Genomic DNA, 22,918 nt, shown 5'->3' on the forward strand with positions numbered 1-22,918 from the left:
CGCCAAATCTGGGCGGCTGGTAACTTGGCGGCGGGCTCCCGCGGCCGTGCCGCGGCCATGTAGTCGCCGGCGGGGCTCCCCGCAGCCCGGGAGCGGCAGCGAGAGCGAGTCGGAGCCGCGCAGCCCGCAGCTTTCCCTGGAGACGCTGAGTGCCCGCCGCGTCCCCGCTGCCCCTCGGGCTGCACTTTGGGCCCGAGAGGGAAATGGGGGAGAAAGTTTCGGAGGCGCCGGAGCCGGTGCCCCGTGGCTGTAGCGGCCACGGCGCCCGGGCTCCTGCCCCTGCGGTGGCCGCCGCATCCTCGCCTGGCGCTTCCTCGGCCGAGTCCTCCTCGGGCTCAGAAACTCTGTCGGAGGAAGGGGAGCCCGGCGGCTTCTCTCGAGAGCAGCCGCAGCCACCGCCGCCGGGCGGCGCCCTAGGCGCCCCGCCGCCCGCCGCGTGGGCTCCCGCGCGCGTGGTGCTTGAGCTTGGAGTCTGTGCGCCGCCGCCGCAGCTCCGCGGAGGAACCGCGCCGCCCGCGCCGCGGGGCAGCAGCGCGTCCCAGGAGGAGCAGGACGAGGAGGTGGGCCCCGCCTTCCCCCGCTCGCCCCCCTCCGGGTCCCTGCTGTCGGGAGACCTCAGCTCTCCACTCCGCGCGCGGCCCACGGCTGGGCGCCCCGGGGCGTGGAGAGGGGGAGGGACCCCAGGTGCTCGGCCCCGAGCCCGGGGTGATGGCAGTTAGGAGCCTCCCTGTGGGTCATTGACTTCTCATGGCTGTTACCTCCGTGTGTGTGCCTTCATGTGAGGCCTGATCGTGTGCTTTTTATGTCAAAACAGCAAACTCCTTAATGTTTGTGTCTGCTACGGTGGCTCTGTGAATGAGTGATCTGGACGCCCGGCTGGTCCCCACAACTAAGATCTTTTCCGAAGTGGGCGTTGCTTCCCGCCGAAGCTCTCGGGCGGAGAGGGAGTGTGGTGAGGGGATGGGTGTGAGGGGAAGAGACGGTGTGTCTGTCCTGGCGGAAGAGTGGGAGCGGTACCCGTGGAGTTTCACAGGGGCGTGTCAGTGACGCCGGCTCCCCGGGATCACCTGCGAGTGGTTTTGGCTGGTCCCCGCAGCGTCGGTCCTCTGAGAGAGCGGGACTCCGAGCTCTCGGTCGGCGCCACTGTCGTGCACGCCTGCATCTCTCATTCGGACTTGTTCCTGGGTGTCCAGATGCGCGCTGGTTGCCAGACTGGATAGAGAACCCCCGATTTTCTTCCGGGAGACTGTTTCCATCCTGGTCTCCTGGAAGAACGTTCATCCAAAACTTGTGGGTCGCGTCCTGACACATTGAGCGTATGACTTTGGTGTCCTCTAGATAGCTTTCCTTGGCTTTTTTTTTTTTTTTTTTTTTTTTTTTTTGGCAGCGGGTGTGTTGGGGGAGGGCTTTGGAGCACAGTTAGAGAAGCATAAGGTTCTTCATTATCTTTTAGATTGTTTGCTTTGGAGAGTTGTGGCTAAGTCATTTTGTTCAGGCAGGGCTATAAATAAAACATCGTCCTAACATAGAGTCCTTGTGAAGTTAATTCCTCAGTGCCAGAGTCCTATTTTTTCTCCTCCTGGATGGGGTTAGCTTTAGTAGGTAATTGTCTTTATCCCTCAGAATGTGTACGTTGAGGTCAGTGTCCTGCCAGTGGCCCCCAGGGACCTCATTCTGGAGGCAAAGAGTGGATCTGGCACAGGGTGAGGGGAGTGATGTCCTGGCGAGGCAGAGATGGAGCAGTGCTGTTTGGTCGATGGCCAAGCTTCTGGCAGTAACCATGATCGATTTTCCAGTGCCCTGGAGAATTGCAAGGATCCTGGACAGGTGTTTGGAGACTTGCTTTCTGAGGTCTGAGTTATGAGCCTTAGGCAAGTGGTTTCATTCCTCTGAGGTTTGGTTTTATCTGTAGAATGAGGGGTTTGAACCAGGTAACTTCAAGTTAAAGTTCATTTCCACAGAAATACTCTTTTTTGCTGATCAGGAATTTAGGATGGATCATATGTTCAGATTGATCCTAGGGACGGAATGCCAGGAGTTAAGCTGAGTGCCATACCTGCCACAGAACTGTCAGAGTCCCTCAGTGGTTGCATCTCATTTTTAAGATGTCAGGCATGTGCCAGGTGTTTATCCTGTGACATCTGCCTCAACTTTCAAGATGAGCGCACTCGTCATTGGGCAGCTGGGGGTATGCCCTAATTCACTGATTTACTAGTAGATTCTAATTTAGTGTTGTCATTGGTTGAGAAGATGCCCAGTGTTTTCTCTGTAGCTAGGAGAGGTTGCTCTGGGGTAAATGACACAGTCTTGCATATGGGTGGGGCAAGCAAGGAGCTTCTCACTTTTGATCCCAATTCTGTAGCTGATTTATTGCCTGGCCTCATGGTGACAGTGTTTTACTTCCTGGGAAGAGATATAATGATAGCTTATTTCTCAGGCAATGCAGTGAGGACTGGTTGATTGAAACACATTTTGGAAAGTGGAATGACTAAATAACATTGGTCAGTATTTGTGAAATCTCAGAATTGGATGTAAACTGATACAGTATTGCAATTTATTGTGTAACTGACTCTGTGGCAGAGGTTGCTGGAAGTTATCTAGGAGTGGAAATCTTGACTTGGCTGTGAGAATTTTAAAGTGAAACTGTTAACTGTGGAGTTTTTTTTTTTTTCCTCCTCAGGAGCCGAGAAGTGGTAGTCTTGGTGAAAGGCGTTAAAGTCCAGTGTGCATTTTCTGGTTTTACCTGGGTGACGGTATGGTGCAGTGATTTTTAACCTTTTGTGGGATGGTAGGCTTCTTTGAGAATCTAATGTCAGCTCTCCACCGGCTCCTCAGAAAATGCACACAACTACAAGCACCATTCCAGAGGGTTCAGTCAGGAACACTGGGTTGCAAACACAAAGTTTAGTGGGAAGACATGGGTTTGCTTCCCAGCTCTGCCGCATTAACTGGCTGTGGGATTGTGGACCGTTCAATTAATCGTAGCCCCAGTTTTTTCACCTTTAAATGAGAATCACAACAATAGAGTTGTTAGGCATTTTATACCTGCGATTTTATGTAATCCTAGCACACTAATATATAGCATGAAGTGCTAAGTAAATATTAATTTTTCAAGTTCATTGGTGATGAAAATCTTGTGACATGGAAGTACGAACTTGGGCTGGCTTGTTATTTTTATGCGTAATTAACCTGCTACTCTGAGAGAACCTGAGGCTGTGTCTCCTCAGGTTATTTTCATTATATTAGCATAAGCTGGGAAACAGATTTCATTTGAATCAGGTCGTATTATGGCAAGGCACTGTTAGAGTAATGTCCTACTATGGCAAGGTGCTGACTATAATGCATTAAAAGGCTTAAGTGCAATGCATAAAATGGAAAGAGGTTCATTTAGATCTTTAAATTGTTGTGTCTAGCTTGGGAGAGTCATTGTTTTCCAAAGTGTTTTTTTTTTTTTCTTCTCATAATAACTTACTGCATCACTTTTTATTTATTTATTTATTTTTATTTTTTTCTGCATCACTTTTTAAAAAGCACCAAAATTCTAGATGCCTGGGTGGCTCAGTCGGTTAAGCACCCGACTTCTGCTCAGGTCATGATCTCATGGTTTGTGGGTTCCAGCCCCGCCACAGGCTCTGTGCTGACAGCTTAGAGCCTGGAGCCTGCTTCAAATTCTGTGTCTTCTCTCTCTGCCCCTCCACTGCTCATGCTTGATCTCTCTCTCTCAAAAATAAACATTAAAATAAATTAAAAAAAACAGCAAAATTCAAATATGTGGTGTATAATTGCAGTGCTAACTTGTTTTTGGCAACCTTGTTGAAGCTGATTTGAGTATATCAATAGTGTTTGACCTATTATGTATTTTATCTTACTATCAATATTTGTGTGAACTTACTAGGTATCAGAGACTTAAATCAGCCCTTTACACTTTTGTTGCTTAAAAACAATAAGAAGGCAGTGTTTGCATTCTTCTGTATTTAAACACCTGGGAGTTAGAGATGGTGCATATCATGCAGTTAATAAACTGCATCTGACTTCCTCCGCTGCTTCCCTAAGCCTGTGCATTTGGAGTCTGCGGGTGTTGAGGGTTGGTGGCTCTGTCGATCTACAGGCATCTATCTAGATTGGGGGACTGTTCCTGTGACCACATTTCTGAGATTTACTTGTAGGCAACTTTGTCCTGTCTTTTCCCAAAGTACCGTGTGATGACACTAATGAAGTACTCAGGTACCGTTTGCTGTCTATCACTGACCTCCTCGGGGGCAGGGATTTTGTCCTATATGCCTAGCACAGTACCTCTAGTATATTAGTACGGACTCAGTGAGTATATATTGAATGAATGAGGAAAAAAGGACATCTTTGAAAATAGTTATGCGTTTGATTGAACGGTGACTGTGTGTGTTTTCATTTGTTGTGTATGTTGTGAATTATGCCCAGACCTCTAGATCTCTTATCAAAAATACCTCATGGATCCAGGTAAAAAAAATTTTTTTTGATCCAGGTAAATTTTGAACAAAGCTAAATCACTGAGGATCCACTCAAAATACCTTTAAAGGGACTTGTGTATTAAGTCCGCTTTTCACTGTGTCTATTAGAACTTGAAACTTTGAAGGATTCTTAGAATGGCTGAAAAAGAAAAAGCTTAGTGGTTAAAAGGATTTTCAACTCCATATATAAAGTGGCTCATTTATACTCTCCTATACTAAAAGATTTGTTTTATTGACGTACGTTGGGGAACAGTTTCCTGCGTGACAATAGGCACAGTCATGGGATGTCTTTGAACTGTTCTATTGAATGGTGTTTGAGTACTGCTCTTAATAATACCTGGGATGTGTTTGTGGGATTCCTGCACACAGTAGTGATGCAGTACATGAATTTCTGCTGTTCATTGTTTAAGAAAATAAATAGCGAAAAACAACTATGAATTCAGTAAAGCTTTTCATTGAGTTTGAATTTTATTTTATTATTTTTTTAACGCTTATTTATTAGAGAGAGAGAGAGAGAAAGCATGAGCATGGGAGGGGTAGAGAGAGAGGGAGACACAGAATCGGAAGCAGGCTCCAGGCTCTGAGTTGTCAGCACAGAGCCCTACATGGGGCTTGAACTCACAAACCGTGAGATCATGACCTAAGCCGAAGTTGAACGCTCAACCGACTGAGCCACCCAGGCGCCCTGAGTTTGTATTTTATTAATCACAGCAGCTACATAATTTGAACAAAAGCAGTGCATAAATCTTGGTGTATTTATTATTTTATCTCCTTTTTTGACTCACTATTTCGATAAGAGAGTTGAGAAAATCAGTCAACCAATATATATTGCATGAGACTCTAGTGACGTATTGGCCTCAGCATTATGGACATGAAAGTGGATGAGACAAAGATAGTTTGGACCCTACAAAGCTTCTAGTGTAGTTGAGGGAGATGGTCACACAACACACGATTATTAATTAGTTGGTTTCAAAGGAAGTAAATGGAACAGAGGAGCAGGCTGTGAGGGAGTGTATCTATATCATGGAGCTCTCTTAGTCTGGGAAGTAAGAACTGCCTCACTGAGGAGGTGATGTTGAGCTGAGACATAATGGATGAGCGGGGAGATAGCTGGGAGATAACATGGGTAAGAGCCATGCAGGTAGCTGGAGGCCCTAAAGTGGGAGAGAGTATGGTGGGTCTGCGGGTTGTTTGGCATGGAGGAGGGGGGAGCATAACATCAGATGACCCTTGAGAGTGATGCAGCAGCTGGTGCTGAAAGCCGTTGAAGGATTTGAATCGAGATAGTGGTATGGTGAGATTTGTGTTTGGGGAGGGCAGGAAGCATGAAGCCCACCTGTTGGGAACTGCTTGTGTAGCCTGCTTAAATGTTCCAGGATTGGAGCTGATAACCTAGAAGAGGGCATCTTAATAAATGATGTGTACATGGAACAGGGGGCTCCTTCCTGGTAGTTCAAGTGCCCCAGGTAAACACATGGCAAATACTGTAGAAAAAGAATTGAGCTCTCTTCAAGAGAATACCATAGTGTGAATATTAATGCTCCTTTTCACTGTGATGTTGCCTTAAGCCTACTATTTTCTTGAAGGAAAAACTTTATTAATGGGAATGGTGACTGAGAAGAGGGCCTTGGAATAGCTCATTTCCACAGTAAATTACAGAGAAATATTTACCCAAGGTGAATACAAGGGGAAATTGCCCTGAGATTGTATGAGATTCCCTGTCGGTGGGAAGTGTGGTGTTGGTGAGCTAATACACATTATGAGAATCTAGCTTGTTTGCCTGTATCTTCCTAGAGAAGGGCTGATCAGCATCAGAGAACTAAGGATTTTGCCTTTTCCACCTCTGGTCTGAGGTATTCTAGGGAAAGGTCATATTTATATTTTGCCACTGTTTTACAGTTGGTGACAAACCTATGTATTAACTATGTATTACAGTCAGTGATAAAGCTGTGTATTAGATTTAGTGGATACAATGTATGAGTCCCATTGTTTCTCACTTTGTCCCTTGGAGGAAGGTTGTGGAAGAACTATAGTGTGGGGTGCAAACATGATACAGTGTAGAAAGAGCCTTCTCACAATGAGAAGGATCCATAATAGGGTGGCCTGGCATTGAAGAAAACTGAGTGGGTGTGTGTGTGTGTGCGTGCGCATGCGTGCACGCACATGTGTATCTTAAAAGAGATGCTTGTCCTTTTTATACGAAAGAAACCTCATGTCATTTATAATCACATTCTCGTGTTCTGAGTGTTGTCAGGAAGGGGCATGTGCTCCTCTCCTTCATCCCTTCAGGGCTAGCAGCCAGTTTTTCTCTGCCCTGGGTCAGAGTCAGTAGTGCCTGAAGGTACGGACTGATGACACTGAGCCACTTACACGTTGTGTGACTTTGGAAAGGTTTTTAATACTGAGACTGTTTCCTCATCGGTCAAATGGACATGGCAACATTTATTGCAGAGGGTTGTTAGGAGAATTAAGAATTATACTTTATGTGAAGTAGCCAGCATGATGCCTTGCACATAGTATGTATTCCGTAGCAGCATTTGTTATTACTGAGCATGAGGAGCTGGTTTATGCAGAATGGCTATGACATAGCCAGGAATAATTAGAAGCCTAGCGGTCCCTTCCCTGATGGATTATGCTACTAGCATGTTTTGTTGGTAGTCATGACAGGCCCTTTCATTCATGAGTAGGTAGATGTGTAGCACAGTTAATCACTTTTAATTTCATAGAGCATTTCTTATAATGTACTAACAGGAAAGCTTTATGGTGTATGGTTCATTAACCCTTCTATTAAGATATGATCTCTCTTTTACTCATGGAACTTGCTCTTAGTGATCATTTATTAATAATATCCTAAACAACTGTATGAACATGTAAATTACTGGCTTTGCACAGGGATTTAGTTAGAAGGCAGCATGTCAGTTGTATGGTGAGGCTGGTGAGATGATGACCATGCACTTAAGTATCCAAGGTAATGATTTGGAGGCTGAGAAGGGAGTAATAAGACCAATCAAATGATTTTTTGGAAGCCAGCTTTGGTTTATATATGAGTTAGGGTGGAGTGGGGTAAGGCAGGTGGTCCAAGGGCCACCCCAACTTCACAGAGAGGAAATCTATTAGAAGTGTGATTGTACTTTTAAAAGTACAAGAATTAAGATATGTAAATTGTCCCCTGCCTCCCCCCCCTTCTGTTGTGTCCCTTTGGGGCAGTGTAGACATGTCAACCTTTAAGGCAAAAATAAAAACAATCTAGGAGCACTTTTGATAAAATTCAAATGCTACTGCAGGGACTGTACCTCTCACCACCCTGGTGCTCTGTCTTATGAACCTGTTCAGGCTGCTGTTTATACAACTTTGCATTGTTCAGAGATTCTTGTTCTCTTTTATGTCTCTGATATTTTGTCTGATTTCTTGTCTGGTACTGTTCTCTTGGGTTAAAGCAGAACATAACATAAGATTCAACAGAAGTCTTATCCTCCACCGGCTTCTGTGTACTTGTCTCTTTCATTATCTGTCTCCATGAACTCTCACCTGGTTCGTAATTCCTGGGAAGGAAAGGAGAGAAAAGCCTTCCCCCAAAGGGGAAATGTTGGTTCAGGACCGTGGTCAGCGGCACACATACATCAAAGTCACATTTCAATGTATAGAACTTGTATGCAGTTTCTGGTGGTCCCTCCCACTTAATGAGGAGCATTCACTGCTTATTTAATGATTTGAATTCATAACTAGCCACGTGTGTCTGTGAGACAGCCTATGAATTTGTACCCTAGACTTGTACTCTTCTGCCAGCCCATCAATTTCTCTCTTGGACACAGTCGATATAATTTTGATTATGATACTTATTTCCACTGAGCCTTTCAGCCCCAGTGGTTTGTACTGATATTGGGGGCTGAGATGAGGTGGGGATGTGTGTGAGAGAGAGGAAGTACTGTTAGATTGGCTTTCTTTTCTTAACTAATTTCATAGGCTATCATGTGGAAAATGAAAATTTAATTTTATTATTCTTGACGCTGTAATTTAGTGGTATTTTCAGTGGCTGGCAAGCTCACAGGTGCACCCAATTTAGTTTGGGTAGTTGAATGTACGTTAATAATCGCACATTGGGTGTGGGTCCTTTGGCCTCTTAGAGCTTGGTCAGCTACATTTTCGATAAGCTGAGAAGTTAGGTATGTAGGTCGCTCCTGTCTGATAATTTTGTGCCTTTCTGTGTTTTAAAAATAATGCCATCATATCTCTGACTTCTGGTGTTAACATTTGTCATTTAGGCATTTCTTTATGCAGAGGTGGACACACCTTCTGCGATGCAGGAAGGGACCGGGTGCATCATCGGCGGGAGGGAAGTAAAGTAAAATTGAGTTAGAATTGGTTAAAATTTTATGTCACTGAACATGTCATTGAGATGTATATTACAGAAATTACAAATTTAAAATTGCTTCTTAGGGCAGTCATTGCTACCTAAACTACATTAAGGTGTTGAAATGAGATGTAGTGATGATGAAATCTATTTCGTGTATAAAAGGTTAAAGGATTATTTTCACAAACAAGTTCATTATGAATAAATTGGCTCTGTAGGAGTGTTTATAGCTCCTACACATGTAACATAAACTCAAAATCTGCTTTGTTACTCCCATAGTTTTAGCTGGAGTGTTTAGTTGAAATCATCTGAAGCTTAATTGAATTTGTTTGATGCTTATTTGAAGTCATCACCTCAGGCTTGTGGTTTTATTTTTTATTTTTTGAGGTTTATTTATTTATTTTGAGAGACAGAGGAAGCGGGGGAGGGCCAGAAAGGGGGAAAGAGAATCCCTAGCAGGGTCTGAGCAGTGCAGAGCCTGTTGGGGGCTTGAACTCACAAACCGCAAGATCATGAGCTGAGCCGAAACCAAGAGTTAGAGCCTTAACGGATTGAGCTTCCCAGGTGCCCCTTGTTAGGCTTGTTTTAAGAGAGCTGCTCTGGGGATTCTCCGGTGTAGGCAAGATGAGGAGAATGTTTGCTCCAGGCAGAAGGGCAGCCCAAGATGCTTATTTGGAGAAAAAGGACCATTGAGAAGTTTTACCTAGGGAGGAGAACTTCAGTCTCATCTCAAATGAATACAGTACCTATCAGAAAGACTCAAGAAAATGCTGACCTTTCATTTTTGTGGCTCTCTTGTGACTAGTGAGAAGTGCCAGGTAAATTTGGTGCAGTTTTAAAGACTAAGCGAGTGCTGTGTGAGCATGGGAGAGTGATGGAGAATGTGAGGCAAACTGCCTGTCAAATAAGAAAAGACTATCTTCTCTTTGCCTTGTGTTATGGTACTTTAACTTATTCTTTGAAATAGTACTTTTGTAAATTTTATTTAATGTACCACTTAATTTCCTTGGAATTTCTTGGCATTTTGTTCTACGTACACTGATTAGTTATCCGCACAAGCTGTTAACTGCTGGCTAGGAAGAGAAGTACAGTTAGAGTGGTTCTAAGATCTATTAGACTAATTTCAATCTGCAGTGACGGGTGGGTTTTAGGCATGGTGCAGATTCACTATTAGAAGAAAGAAAATGGAAATTACAACTTTGAACTCTTCATTAAGAACAAACAAACCCTTTTGTTTTCATGAGTTGCACTTTGGAAATTAGAACGTTTCCACCTGGAGCAAGCTGAGTGTAACGATTTTAAAATTAGGGAATGAGACCAACTGGGAGGAGTTATGCCAGTAGAGAAGCAACTTGACCATTTGGCAATTTTTTCTTCCCTTTCCTCTGTAGCTTGGCTGCTGGCATTTTAAAAAGGAACATGACAAACCATGTTAGTTGGGAGATTGTAGTAAACCTTTAGTTGAACAGAATATTTGGCGGAAAGGCCTTTCTCGGTTATGGAATTGTATGACTCAAAAAATTTTAAAGCTCTTTTTGCTCTCACTTTTCCCCCTATAACGTCCTGGTTTGGTTTTTCTGCCGTCCTATTCTGTGAACAAGGTACCTTTTTTTTTTTTTTTTTTTTTTTTTTTTAAATCATTTGACATCTTGTTCTGCTTTAGGGCTCTTGCTTTGGGCATCAGTCATCTTTGAAAACCATTGAAGATGTAAAAGTGTTTAAGCGGAGGTAGTGAGGATAAAATTGCATGTAGTCTTGATGAAAGTAGACAATATTTTTTTTAATTTTAAAAGTTGAAGACAGTGGACTATGTTGTACCTCTGAAACTAATGAAACGTGCATCATCTCTCCTTCCATTTAGAAACAAGTGGAAGGTAGCAGCAGAAGTTCTTTTTGTGAGGATTGTGCTGCACCTCTTTGTCTTGGGTTGTGCCAGATCTCATCTATATTGTCAGTATCTGTACAGCACTTAAGTTTGGACAGCATTTTCTGCTATTTCATTGGTTTTCTCCTTCCCATTTTGTACACTTTTTTTGTAGTATAGTTAATAATTGATCTCTCTCCCACTAGATTGTGAGTTCCTCTGAATGGGAACAGTGTCCTGTCTACTCGAATCCCCTCAACAGGGAGAGTGAACAGTGTAGAGTGAACAATAACATGTTGCACAAAATGGTACTTGAGCCATATTATGTGTTAAGACACCATTCTGAGGGCTGTACATGCATTTATTCACTGAACTTTTACCCAGGTCTGTTATTTATTTTTGAGAGAGAGAGAGAGACAGACAGAGAGACAGAGAGACAGAGAGAGTGTGAGCAAGCACAAGCAGGGGAGGGGCAGAGAGAGGGAGACACAGAATGTGAAGCGGGCTCCAGGCTCTGAGCCGTCCGCACAGAGCCTGATGCGGGGCTCCAACCCACGAACCATGAGATCATGACCTGAGCTGAAATCGGACACTTAACGAACTGAGACACCTAGGTGCCCCTACCAAAGTCTTTTAAAATCTAGTAATTTGGTTGGTTTGCACTACCCTGCTGTAGCTGTAGCTCAGTGGCCTTCTCGATGTTAATGGAGGAAAAGGAAGGAACAGGTTCGAGGAGACTGTTGAAGAACAGTGGACCCTTAAGGGTCCCTGTTTGTTCTCTGTGTATCCAAGATCCTAGCACAGAGCCTTTGATGCTCTGCCAAGAATAAATGAATGATCGTTAATGAAAATGCCACTTAGCGGAGGGGTCCCTGTGCCTTTGCCATGAAGAGTTTGGATTAAGTGTCTCTAGAAGTTAAAGTCAGGGCTAGGATTTAAAGCTATGATCTTGGGTTTTAGGTCATCAGTTAATAGGCCAGGAGAGTTTCTACAAATGAAGGTTTTAAACCATAAACCGGCTTTGGGAAACTGAACAATCACAGTTGCAGCAGTAAGCCATTATTGGCCACATGTTTAAAGTCATTATTTTAATTTCTTATGAAATATTGATAGCCAGCCTTAAAACATTAACAGTGATGCTGGGCTGTACTCACTGGTGCTTAGGCAAAAGCTGCTGTCAGTGCATATGTGTTGTGGGAATTCTGGCAATTGTGTAAGTAGTGGCTGAGTGTTAGCTGAGAGTTTGGGAGGTCTGAACACTGTCTTGGCTTGTTACTGGGTGGATTATAGCTTACAAGGTTTTCATGTATGGTGAAGTAAGATGTCCTTTTTAGCTCCAATTTTTTGTTTCCCTCTTACTACAGAAACATGACAATTTTACTGTTGTCATTAGCATGTAATTTGTTCTAAAAGTTTTTTTTTTTTTTTTTTTTTTTTTTTACAAACTTGGTAGGCAAATGTGTTTTCTGATCTGTGGATAGGCACATATTCTTGAAAGGAATTCTCACAAGGATGTTTGCCCATAGATCTTTCCTTTCAGATTATGCTGATTTGAACATACAGAAAAAAAAAAAAGTTTCATGTTCCTCTTTTATTCATCTTTTAAAGTGATTTGGTATGTTTCTGTCATTCATCAGAATAAATTGAGGGTACTACCTCTTATCTCCCAGTCTTGCAGAGGAGTGTAACTCTGGATAACAAGGTCAGTTTTGTTATGTTTGGGCCATGTTTGGGCCACGTGTCCCATCATAAGTTTATCATTCTGATGTCCTAGACCAGCAATTTCTGATTTGATAAAATTCTTTGATTTGAAAAGTTTGTATGGTCTCTGCCTTACCTGGCCGCCAGGGCTCTCTCCTGCACTGTTGTGGATCCTACCTGCCCAGCCTTTGGAGTAGACTATTTTTACTTACTTACTTACTTATTTACTTAAAGACGGTGATATCTCTAGCCTAAGCTGTTAGCCTTAGCTGTCAGGCCTTTTTTCTAAGTTTGTTTGGAAGTCCATTGTTTGGAACTTGGAGTGTGAAGTCCCATAGAGATGGAGTTTTAAAGGGTGATTGGGTTTCCAGCCTATAGAAGTATAATTAACCCCTAGAATGAATGGGATACTGGGGAGGGGCCTCTTTTCCCTATGGTGTTGGGGGCCGTATAGCAGCTTCTGGAGGTGGATGCCTGTGGCACAAGTAATCATTGGTGTTAATTGTCAACATCTGCCCATGTGGCTGATCAGGGCCCTAGTGAGCCAGGGGAGCACTCTCAGCCTGTGCTTTGGGGCTCCTCCTGGAGGTGTGGCAGTGACCTTACTTTGTCTTAAGGACACTGTCATGGATGCCCGAGACTCCTTCACATACTGGGAGCAAATCATCTTAACTAGAAGCAAAATGTCCCCTGGCAGTTTTCAGTTCATTTCTAAGGGGGTAGACATGTGAAGGCCGAGAATATAAGGTAGAAGGTAGTTACCTCAGAAAACCCATCAGAATACCTTTTAAAATAAGCCAAGTACTTTTAATAGAAATAAGGGAAATGGTCTTTTTTTAAAAATTCTGCTGTGCTTTTTCTTTTAGTTTAACACCCATCACAAGAATTACCTAGTTCCTGTAGATGAGGTTTTTAGTAATTGCACATATCCTCCTTCCACTGGGGAACTTGCACATAAATATGTGATTTCTGGGGCCTCTTTCTTTTCTGAACCTGACTCTACAGTGTGAGGAAGGGTGGCTGCATCCCTGCAAGTAGAGGATGTTTGTCTTCCTAATGTCTAGAGCTGCTGGTTTTCTCTCTCCCATGTGTCCACCCTCCTCTCAGGAGAGGGTGACAGCTAGGTTCTGGAATTCGTGCAGCTGGTTCATGTCAAGAGATGGAGAAGGCCCCCAAAGAATCGCTCGCAGCTGAGTTCCACCAGTGGGATGGTTCCATCAGAGATAGTCGGTGGTAATTAAAGAGAAAGTGAAACACGGACTTTAACAAATGATAAATACAGGTTTACCAAGTGATAGGAATAAGCCCTGCTGAGAAATGTCAGGGGGTGCTCACTTTATACTCTTGAAAATCCTGTGATCACGTGGGCACGGTCTTGAATTGTTCAGATACTATTACCTGCGGTTCTTAGGAATTTATTTTGACACTTAAGGACGTCTAAGAATGTAAATTTAATTACTGCTGCTGTTCTGTCCGTGGGCTTGGATGTAAAGTGGCAGATTATATAACAAAATTATCATGAAATTTAAAAAAAATCTTGAACAGACTAATTTGACTTTCGGGGGTGGGGCAGCTTTCCATTTGTGGGTAAAACAGCTGCTCATTTAGGATCTATTAGGAAACTAGGGCCTGTTGTGGTGGTTTGTGGAGGGAGGCTTCTTTTGTTTAATTAAAAAAATTTTTAAATGTCTTATTTATTTTTGAGAGTACAAGCAGGGGAGGGGCAGAGAGTGTGAGACAGAGGATCTGAATCCGGGTCTGCACTGATAGCAGTGAGCCCGACACAGGCTTGAATTAAAAAACCAGGAGATCATGACCTGAGCCCAAGCCAGACTTTGAACCGATTGAGCCACCCAGGTGCCGCAGGGGAGGCTTATTTTAATGTGAACTTGCAGGCTGGGGCTATATTTATTATTCAAGTATAGGAATGGTGCCTCTCTTGCTGTGGCCTATTGGCCAGAAGGGGAGGAAATACGGAGGGGAGGGGGGCTGGATGAATGGATGGACATAGAATCTTGGAATGTCCAAATGTTGTCTTAGTATGTTTTGATAATAGGTGCTGGTGAAGATGCCCTTGGAGATGGGATGTAGGACTCCTGCCTGGTACCTTAGCTGCTGCTGACAATTCTTGTGGTGGGGTTGAGCTGGTGTGCAAGGAGATATTTGTTGAAGCTGCTTCTTGCAAAGCTCTGTAGGAGTTGGCAGGTGGGAGGGAAGGAAAGGATACGCAAAAGAAATTTAAAATATCTGGTCTGTGCCCAAAGCAACACATAGTCAATTTAGGAGACAGCATAAGTGGAGTGAGTTGGTGTGAATGTGCAGTACACTATCGACACGTGAAAATGTGGGTCAGAGTAAGTAATGTCAGTAAGGAGAGCGAAAAAGAACTACAGAATCACCCTGATGGGATTTACCCTAAAGGGTTTTCCTGGTGCCTTGAAGATGGAAATAAGAAGAGGGGATGAGAAGGTTGTACCAGATAAAATAATTTGCCCAACAGATGTGTTCACTAAGAAGGAATAGGAACTGGTAGGTGGTTTTTCCCTCTCCTATGATTCATTCCTTGTGCCCGTGTAATGTAAAATTACTAGTAAAAAACACTACCAGGATGGTAGTTTTCCTTAATACCAGTTTTATTTATAGCTTCATAACTTTCTAATCAAGATTATTTTTGTTTTAAAGATTTATCTTTCCCTAGATAATTAAACAATGTTTGCGACTAATGCTGTTTTAGTCATTGTCTTAAGCAACTTGGTGTTTTTGTTGGTGAGGACAGAGTTCAGGGAGAAAGTAGGTTTGGTAAGAATTTACCAGATAAGCCCTTTTGGGTCCTGTCTCTTGAGGATACCACTTTATTTCCTTGCTTTGGGTTATCTTTTGATTTCTCTTTCCTTGAAATTTGCCAAGTGGAGAGCAATGATGTTTTTGGCTCAGCTGGAGTTTCAGACATTTCCTCAATCTTTCTTTCTTTTTTTTTTTCTTCCTCTTCAAAACGCCCTTGCAAAGCTTGAAGAAGCTCTCGCCCTCTTGGTTTTTGGCAGGAATCATGGCCTGTGTGTGAGTGGGGCTCCTGACATAGCTGAGGATTTGTCCTGGCAACCCGTGATCCAGGAGCTTTTTGAAACTTCTGAGCTATGTGGGCTTGTTTCAAGGCCTCAGTACCCCTTGGTGAACTGGTTTTATGAGGTGGATCCTGTGATTTTATAAGGCAATTTCTGCAGGCTGGTCAGGGGAGCTAGTTGGAGGTGCGGAGGGAAGTGAATCTCCTGCGGATAAAACCTCTCTATAAAACTCAGGGGACTTGATGTCTCCTTCAGGATTCTGTAAGCATGGGAGGAAATTGCTTCTCTAAAGAGTTAGTGATTCTGGTCTACTGGTGTGGGGGACCATGTGTTATATGATGGCTGCTTCCAAAAGCCACACAAACTTAGAAAGCAAGGCAGCAGGGGGGACTGGAGAAAATGAGTGGACTTCAAGAGTGGGGAAAGCTTATAGGAGGTGGTATTAAAATGTGCAAACCAAGGTGGAATGATGAGGGCAGTTGTGCTTTTATAAGGAACATTAAGCTCCCAAATGAACCTTCTCTGAGCTCTGTTCTCTCTTTCCTGGCCCAGCATATCTTCCCCTCACTCTTCCCTCGGGAAAAATACCTAAGCAAGCAGTCTGCGAGGCCCTGGGTGTGTGGCCAGTTCCACTAGACCTTCAAAGATTCTCTGTCACGGTCATTTTTAGCATAACCACAGTGTGTGCTCTGGATTTGTGAAATTTGCAATTACAGCTATGCTATTAATTTTAACTCCAAGAACCATTCACTCTCCTTGCACAGTGCTTGCAGACAGCTGGTCAATGCATGAAATGATAGAGCCAAAGCTCTTCCTCTAAGGTGGAGTTGTCTGGCCTGAAAAATCAAGAAGTTTATTGGCCCTTACTGAAATGATAATTTGGGATCACTGGAAGTCTTTGGCTCTTGAGGAGGGTGATGATAGATCCCCATCTTTGTTTTCTAAGGTTAATCTGTCTTACTAGAGGTTATCTGTGTTGCAGAACAGAAACCCATTCAGGGAGCCCTGGTCTGTCTATTCTTTGAGAAGGTCCTCCTGTTTTTTTGAGCTGGCCGATTTCTTGTGGACCAAAAAGGTGTGGTACTTTGCACACCTCCCACCATGAAGGTGCTTCTTGGAGAGTGTTTTGCGGAGAACGGAAACCTCATTGTCCACCCTCGGGGAGAGGTCTGCTGACCCCTCCAGGTCGGAAGTGGTGGGGTGCTTCTCCTGGGGAATCTGTGTCTGTAGCATCTTCTGCTTTGTTTGTGGGGGGCAGCTGTTGCAAATTAATCTTAAAGTGATTAAAACTGTGTCTTGCTGTGCTTTTTCTCTCCTCTAGTATTTGAAGCAGGAACTGAGGCAGTAGTGATTTCTTGCCTTGCATGTCCTTGCCTGGGAGAAAACTGAAGCAGTTTGAAGTATAGATGCTTCTCAGTCTCTCTATAAAAAGTCTTAATTTACAGAACAGAGAGTGTTGACATGCCTCTTGGGATAGAGGGTGTGTTCCATTGGAGAGAAGGGAGAGAGAAAACAGGCTTTCTTGGAGGGGAAGGGAGCAAGGCTGGTATCCTTGATCGTCTTGTTGGCAGCATTAGGCCAGGGAGAAGGTCGCTGGCCACCGGGTGGGCCTGGGGAGGCTGGATTTTTAGACAGCGGGTTTCCTGCCTTGACAAGGATTCTGGGTGCTACCTGAGGGGCATGGAATCATGGGTGTGTTGGATTTCAGGGCCCTCAGGGTCTGGTTGGCAATGAGGATGCAGTAGCAAGCATGAAAGACTTTGCTTTGTGTGACATGACTTGGAGGGACCAGTTTTTCACCAGAGGCCCTGGACTCAATTAATTTGATTTCAAGAAAATACTTTTTTTTTTTTTTTTGGTATGTCCGACTTCGTGAGTTAAGGTTTTATACCTGCTCTACTCATTAGCAAAACGTTGGTTCCTGTAAGTGTTGTAGCCCCATAAACTTAAAATTTTGTTTCTGCCATTTGTACGATTTTACTAAATATCCCAGTATTATAGTCCAGACCAATAAGACACCTAACGCTTCCTGTCTTTATGCTCAAAGGTCTTGTGCTTCCTTCCAGCCCTCCCCTTTGCTCACCCCCAGCAAGTCGGTGGCTTATGGCGTAGGGTATCATCCACACTGAGCGTGCACTGAGCGTGTTGCATTACAATGTCTTCCTTCGCCAGACCGGGAGCTGCGTGAGAGCAGAGACCCTGTCTTGTTCATCTATGTACTCAAAGCTGCTGCATTCCAATGTGTAGTAAATCTTTGAGTCAATGGGTGTGTGGGAGAAGTTGACTCTGCAGCTCAGGAGAAGTGGAAGCTCTGTGACCAGTGGCAGCAGTGAAAGACTGAATTTCAAGCTAGAGCCTCCTCAGCTTGCCTTGACGATCATGGGTGGTGTAGCATGTCCGTCTCTCATTTATTCTCTGTCCCCATGTCGAGGTGAACAATTGAATTCAAAGAAGAGAGGACTTAAAAACAGGGTTTTTTTGTTTTTAAGTTTTAAATATTGTATTTAAATATTGTATTCAAGTTTTATGTCAGAATTCGTTTCTAGACGTCTGGCCCTGCTGGCCGGCCAGTTGTCACTAATGAGGCAGAACTGCCTGGAATAAGACCAGTTCAGCCTGGCTGAACATCTGAGTCCATTGCCTCCGGGCTCCCGGTTTTCTCCCCTGAGAGTACTGGTCCAGGAGAGGGTGAAGACCAAGGCTTCCTTGGACGTGAACCACTTCATTTCTGGATTGACCAGTTTTGTGAAGCTCCGGGAAAGACAGGGTCTTGCTTTCTCAAGCTCCCAAGATGAGTGGCTGGCAAGGGCTTCGGTGTATTTGGGTGGGGATGCTGTGTCTCCGTCTTCTGAATGGGCAAACGTTTAAAAATGTTTGTGGAAGCAAATTCTGGAAAGAAGACCAAGACTTGATTGTGTAAATAGTTGGTAAATACTGCTCCTTTCTTTCCTTCTACTAATTAATTTCCCTGACAGCTTTCCTGGCAGCTCTTATCCACAATTGGTTGCTGAATTGCAATGCGCAATTATCTGTGTAATAACATGCTATAAAAACATATAAAGCCAGGAAAAAATGGCTTCCACCAAAGAGGCTGAGCCTTGAAAATAGACACCTTGCACATTCACATCTGGACTGAAAAGACAACATCAAATCTGTCGTTAATGATTTAATTGAATTTCTTCTTCCTAAAGGTAAAAGAAAACTTTAAATTTGAGTGTGAGATACTTAAGTTACCTAGAGATAAAATCAGAATCAGTAGCTCATTAAAATATGGGGTTTTCTGTTGCTGTTCTGTGTATTCTATGACAATCTTGAATGTTGAGAATGTATTTCAGTCTAGTACTTATTGAAGGCCTACTAGGTGCTGGGCACTGTGCTGGTGCTTTGCATACATTACATTTTTAATTTTTTGGAATTAAATTTTTTTTAAGTAGAGAGGGACACCTAGGTGGCTCAGTCAGTTAAGCGTCCAACTCCTGCTCAGGTCGTGATCTCAACATCCATGAATTCAAGCCCTGCATGGAGCTCTGTGTTGACAGCTCAGAACATGGAGCCTGCTTTGGATTCTCTGTCTCTCTCTGTCCCTACCCCGCTTGTGCTCTGTCTCTCTCTGAAAAATAAACATTAAACAAATAAAAAAACAAATGAAAAAATAAAACAACGAAGCAAACTTATAAAGGGAGAAAGACCATGCTTGAAAATCTGGGAGCACAATAAGCAAACAGCAGTTGTGGTTGAATAGGGAAGTTGGTGCTATGGCTATATTTGTGGTCTCAACCTGGAGCACATCTGATTCCCCTGTGGAGCTTTCAGATGACAGGGTTCAACTAGGAGATGCTGATTCTGTGTGCTTGTGTCTGTTCAAGGCTGCCAGGTGGTTCTGTGAGTGGCCAGGGGTGTAGGGGCATTGGCTTTGTCCCTGTTGGCTTGTGGAGAAAGATGTGGAGACATTTCCTGAGAGCCTCTTATAAACACGAGCTGTGCTGGATGGTTTGCATGTATCATCCTTTTCATCCTCAGTGGAAGTCCACAAGGTTTAGTCGCCTCATTTTACAGCGGAGGAAACAGGCGTTACAGAGAGCTCACTGTTGGAGCCTGGTCTTGTAGTTAGTGACTGGTACAATTTTTACTTCTCTGTCACCATTCAAGTGTCTAACTTGTGGTATTTGGATTTTTACTGACCTTCAGCTTTGACCCAAGGGCTTTGCATAGAGGACACTGACCATTGTCTTCGGAATAACACCGGATTTGGCATATTTGACTCTCTTTACATTGTTCATGCATATTTTGTAACCTGAAGGTTCCAGGTTGTGTGTGTGTGTGTGTGTGTGTGTGTGTGTACCAATATGAATGTCTATTTACAGAAATGAACACTCCAATTAGCTGGATGTGAGTTTGGATGTTTACCCTGATGATTGTTGAGTAGATCTTCAAATAGCAAGGCAGCTATTAACATGTGTAATTCCCATTAGAATGATTGTGCTTTTCATTTTGTTTAGTAGTGTGAGAATTGCTAGTGAACATTTAACAAAAAGAGAAAGATTTTTTTTACTTAATTTTGTTGAACTGATGACTATTTTGAACTATGAGGAGAGAGGAAATAGAGAAGGAAGCATACCTGTCTGCCTTTGTAGGACATCGGTGTCTTTGTATGATGTCCTAAGTTAGGGAAGCTTTTATGAAAGCACATTCCCTTCATGACAGTGCTCTGAGTGCCAGCCTTTCCTCCCAAGGCAGGCCTGTGACTCATGTGAAGGGTGATAGAGGTAATGAAAATAGTGGCAAGAAATGCAGAGAGGTAGAGAGTAAACACTTGTCTAGTATATTTTTGTAGTCATCTGTTAGTTTTGTTTTTTTTTTTTTTTTAGTTATTTATTTTGGGGGAGACACAGTGAGAGCATGAGCAGGGGAGGGGCAGAGAGAGAGAGAATCCCAATGTAGAGCCTGACTTGGGGCTCGAACACATGAACCATGATTTCACAACCTCAGCCAAAATCAAGAGTTGCACACTTAACTGACTGAGTCACCCATGCGCCCCAGCGTTGTGATTCTCTAACAGAAGTATGACCGTTAGGTGAGAGTAACTTTTATAGGAATAACAATAGTAGTTGGTGTTATACTTGGGAATTAATGGGGTTCCTGCTTCTGAACCTAGAGCCCCTCATTGTGACAGGGGCTCACTGGATTCTGAATTCGGGCTATGCCACCTGTGCAGCTGGGACTTGGTGAGCAGGGCCCCAGGGTGTATGTATTTCACTTCCTCAGAGCTGTCATGTCTTATCAACCTTTCGTTAGCAATATTTTTCCTCCCTGAAAACTCATAAAAATTCATGCTGTAATATCAGTGCCTGCAGGATCCTGTAGAATTTCGTTGAGCTGCTTACACCCTTTTCTCCTAATAGATAATGTTGTTGTGTTCATATACAGGGATACAGATGTGTGCTTATGAATCCATATAGGAGGCTCATGTATATGCCCGAGAATGTTTTCTGAGGGAAATAAACTCATTCCTCCCCCCCACCCTGGTTCAATGTGTCCAAGACAATTGTATGCATATTCTCAAAACATTGGATTCTGGTGAATATTTTAAATTTCATTAACCTTATATATATTTTATCAGATAACTTTCAGCATATCTGTTTATTACCGTAATGATGCTTTGCTTACTTGTGTATCTGGAGAGAAATAAAATGAGTGTACTTAATTTTTTTAATGATAAATTTCTTTATCAAGGTCACCTTTTATGTTAGAAAAGATTTGTAAACTCTTACCAACACTGTGTACATTCTTGTGCCCTTAAATTAAAAAAAAAAAGTGTGTTGTTAGCCTAACGTATTATACCAGAATTTTAGTATTTTAAATATAGGTCATAAATTGCAGGAAACATTTAGGTTATTACTGTTTTCTCCGTTTGATAGAATAGGAGAGGGACAGTATTTAAAAAATAAATGTTACCCTGTAATTTTAGCTCACCGTTACTGAAATAGTTTGTAGGGAGAATCATATGCCATTATGCTTAACTGCGTAATATGAAATCTTGATGAGTATCCAGTGGGTAGCTTGTCCTTTTTTCCGATAAAATCGCTTTTATTATCAAGTGATTATATCCTGTGGGTGTGTATATTTGTGAATGGGGAAAATATGTGCAACTCAACAGTGCTAATTTTCTTCCACCCTAAAACCATATGGTAATAGGCCTGTGAGTACATCTTAAAAGCTTAGTAAAATTTTGAATAAAGTTACATAAGCCTTAACCTTTATTATGGATAAAGAAGTTATCCACAGTTATACTGTGAAATGAGAATGGGGCAGATCAATGTGTAATACTTGGTGTTCTAGCAGGCAGCCCTAACTGATGACCTTTGGAAAAAACAAAATCCTATGTGGTGCTTCTGGTAATAGAGAAGGACTTAGCTCTGTGGCTAGTAATTTCATTTAGGACACATTAATGATGTATAAAATGTGACAACATTTCTATGAACTTTATGACAAAATATTGTTAGTGCTTTTTTCTTGAATCTTTTCTTTATGCCTCTTTGTCCATTCTTTTTTCCTACATCATATGAGGCCAGTTCTGTTTTTATGGGTCCCATTTCCCTCCCCCCTCCCCCCTCCCCCAGGACTCAACACAAGTGATAACTCATTTTGTTAGAATGGTAGCGATCTCAGAAGTGGAGGATTATGACTCCACTTGGGGCTTAATCAGCCTGAGCAGGTGCATTCTAAGGAAGAGAGATACTGTTTTTAATGCAAATGTCCCCCCTTATTCAGAGGAAGGGAGACATGGATAGGAATTGACACAGCAGTTAAGTTGGAATTGTTTCTAAATAGATTGTTTTTTTTTTTTCCCCCTGAATTCTCTGGACACCAGCAGCAGTTTTGTTAATAAATGGAAGTGAAATATAAAGGAAGAGAAGTTGAGGGTGACTGTCTTAATTTTTTGCTCTAAGGGATCACAAAAACTTAAGAAAAATGAAGTCAGAGGCTTACATAAATACAAGAATCCTAAGTGGCATAGCATTCATTTTAGAATGGAATTGGATTTGGGATCCTAGATAAGAGGGGATGGTTATATTACACTGCCCAAAGCCTTTCTGGAAGGCAGCTTAACTTAAAGGGTCTGAGCCTTCACTGTGAGGGTCCAGAATTTTTCCTCTTCTTCCTTTGTCCTGAAGTGTGCTACTGTAGGAGAAGGCAGACAATTTTTTGAATAGTGTGGAGGAACTGTAGTAGGCTGAATAATCTATGGCTCTCTGTTAGGCAAATACATTAACTTTGGATTTTAGACCATATTTTTGACTGAAATGGCATTAGCCATGTTCTCGTTATTAGGAAGTGGTTACTTGAGTGTTTAGAATTATTTATTGCCCTCTATTTTTATGTCACTGATTTTTTTTTTCTGTGCATTTCAAAATAAAAATTATTCAAAGAGAAGTCACCAATGTGTCCTTCCAAA

At 42.9% G+C, this 22,918-nt stretch overlaps 1 protein-coding gene across 2 annotated transcripts in view; it reads left to right on the forward strand.

The window, feature by feature from the left end:
* The first annotated feature begins 203 nt into the window (after nt 1–203).
* The window catches only part of MAST4 (microtubule associated serine/threonine kinase family member 4), a 562,621-nt gene continuing 539,906 nt past the window's right edge, over nt 204–22,918 (forward strand). For both annotated transcript variants that reach the window (XM_042987724.1, XM_042987722.1), the window contains exon 1: nt 204–560. In XM_042987724.1, coding sequence (XP_042843658.1) covers nt 204–560 — 357 coding nt within the window. The remainder of the gene's footprint in view (nt 561–22,918) is intronic.

The sequence above is a fragment of the Panthera tigris genome, chromosome A1 (genome assembly GCF_018350195.1).
Source record: "Panthera tigris isolate Pti1 chromosome A1, P.tigris_Pti1_mat1.1, whole genome shotgun sequence".
In the NCBI taxonomy this organism is placed as follows: domain Eukaryota; kingdom Metazoa; phylum Chordata; class Mammalia; order Carnivora; family Felidae; genus Panthera; species Panthera tigris.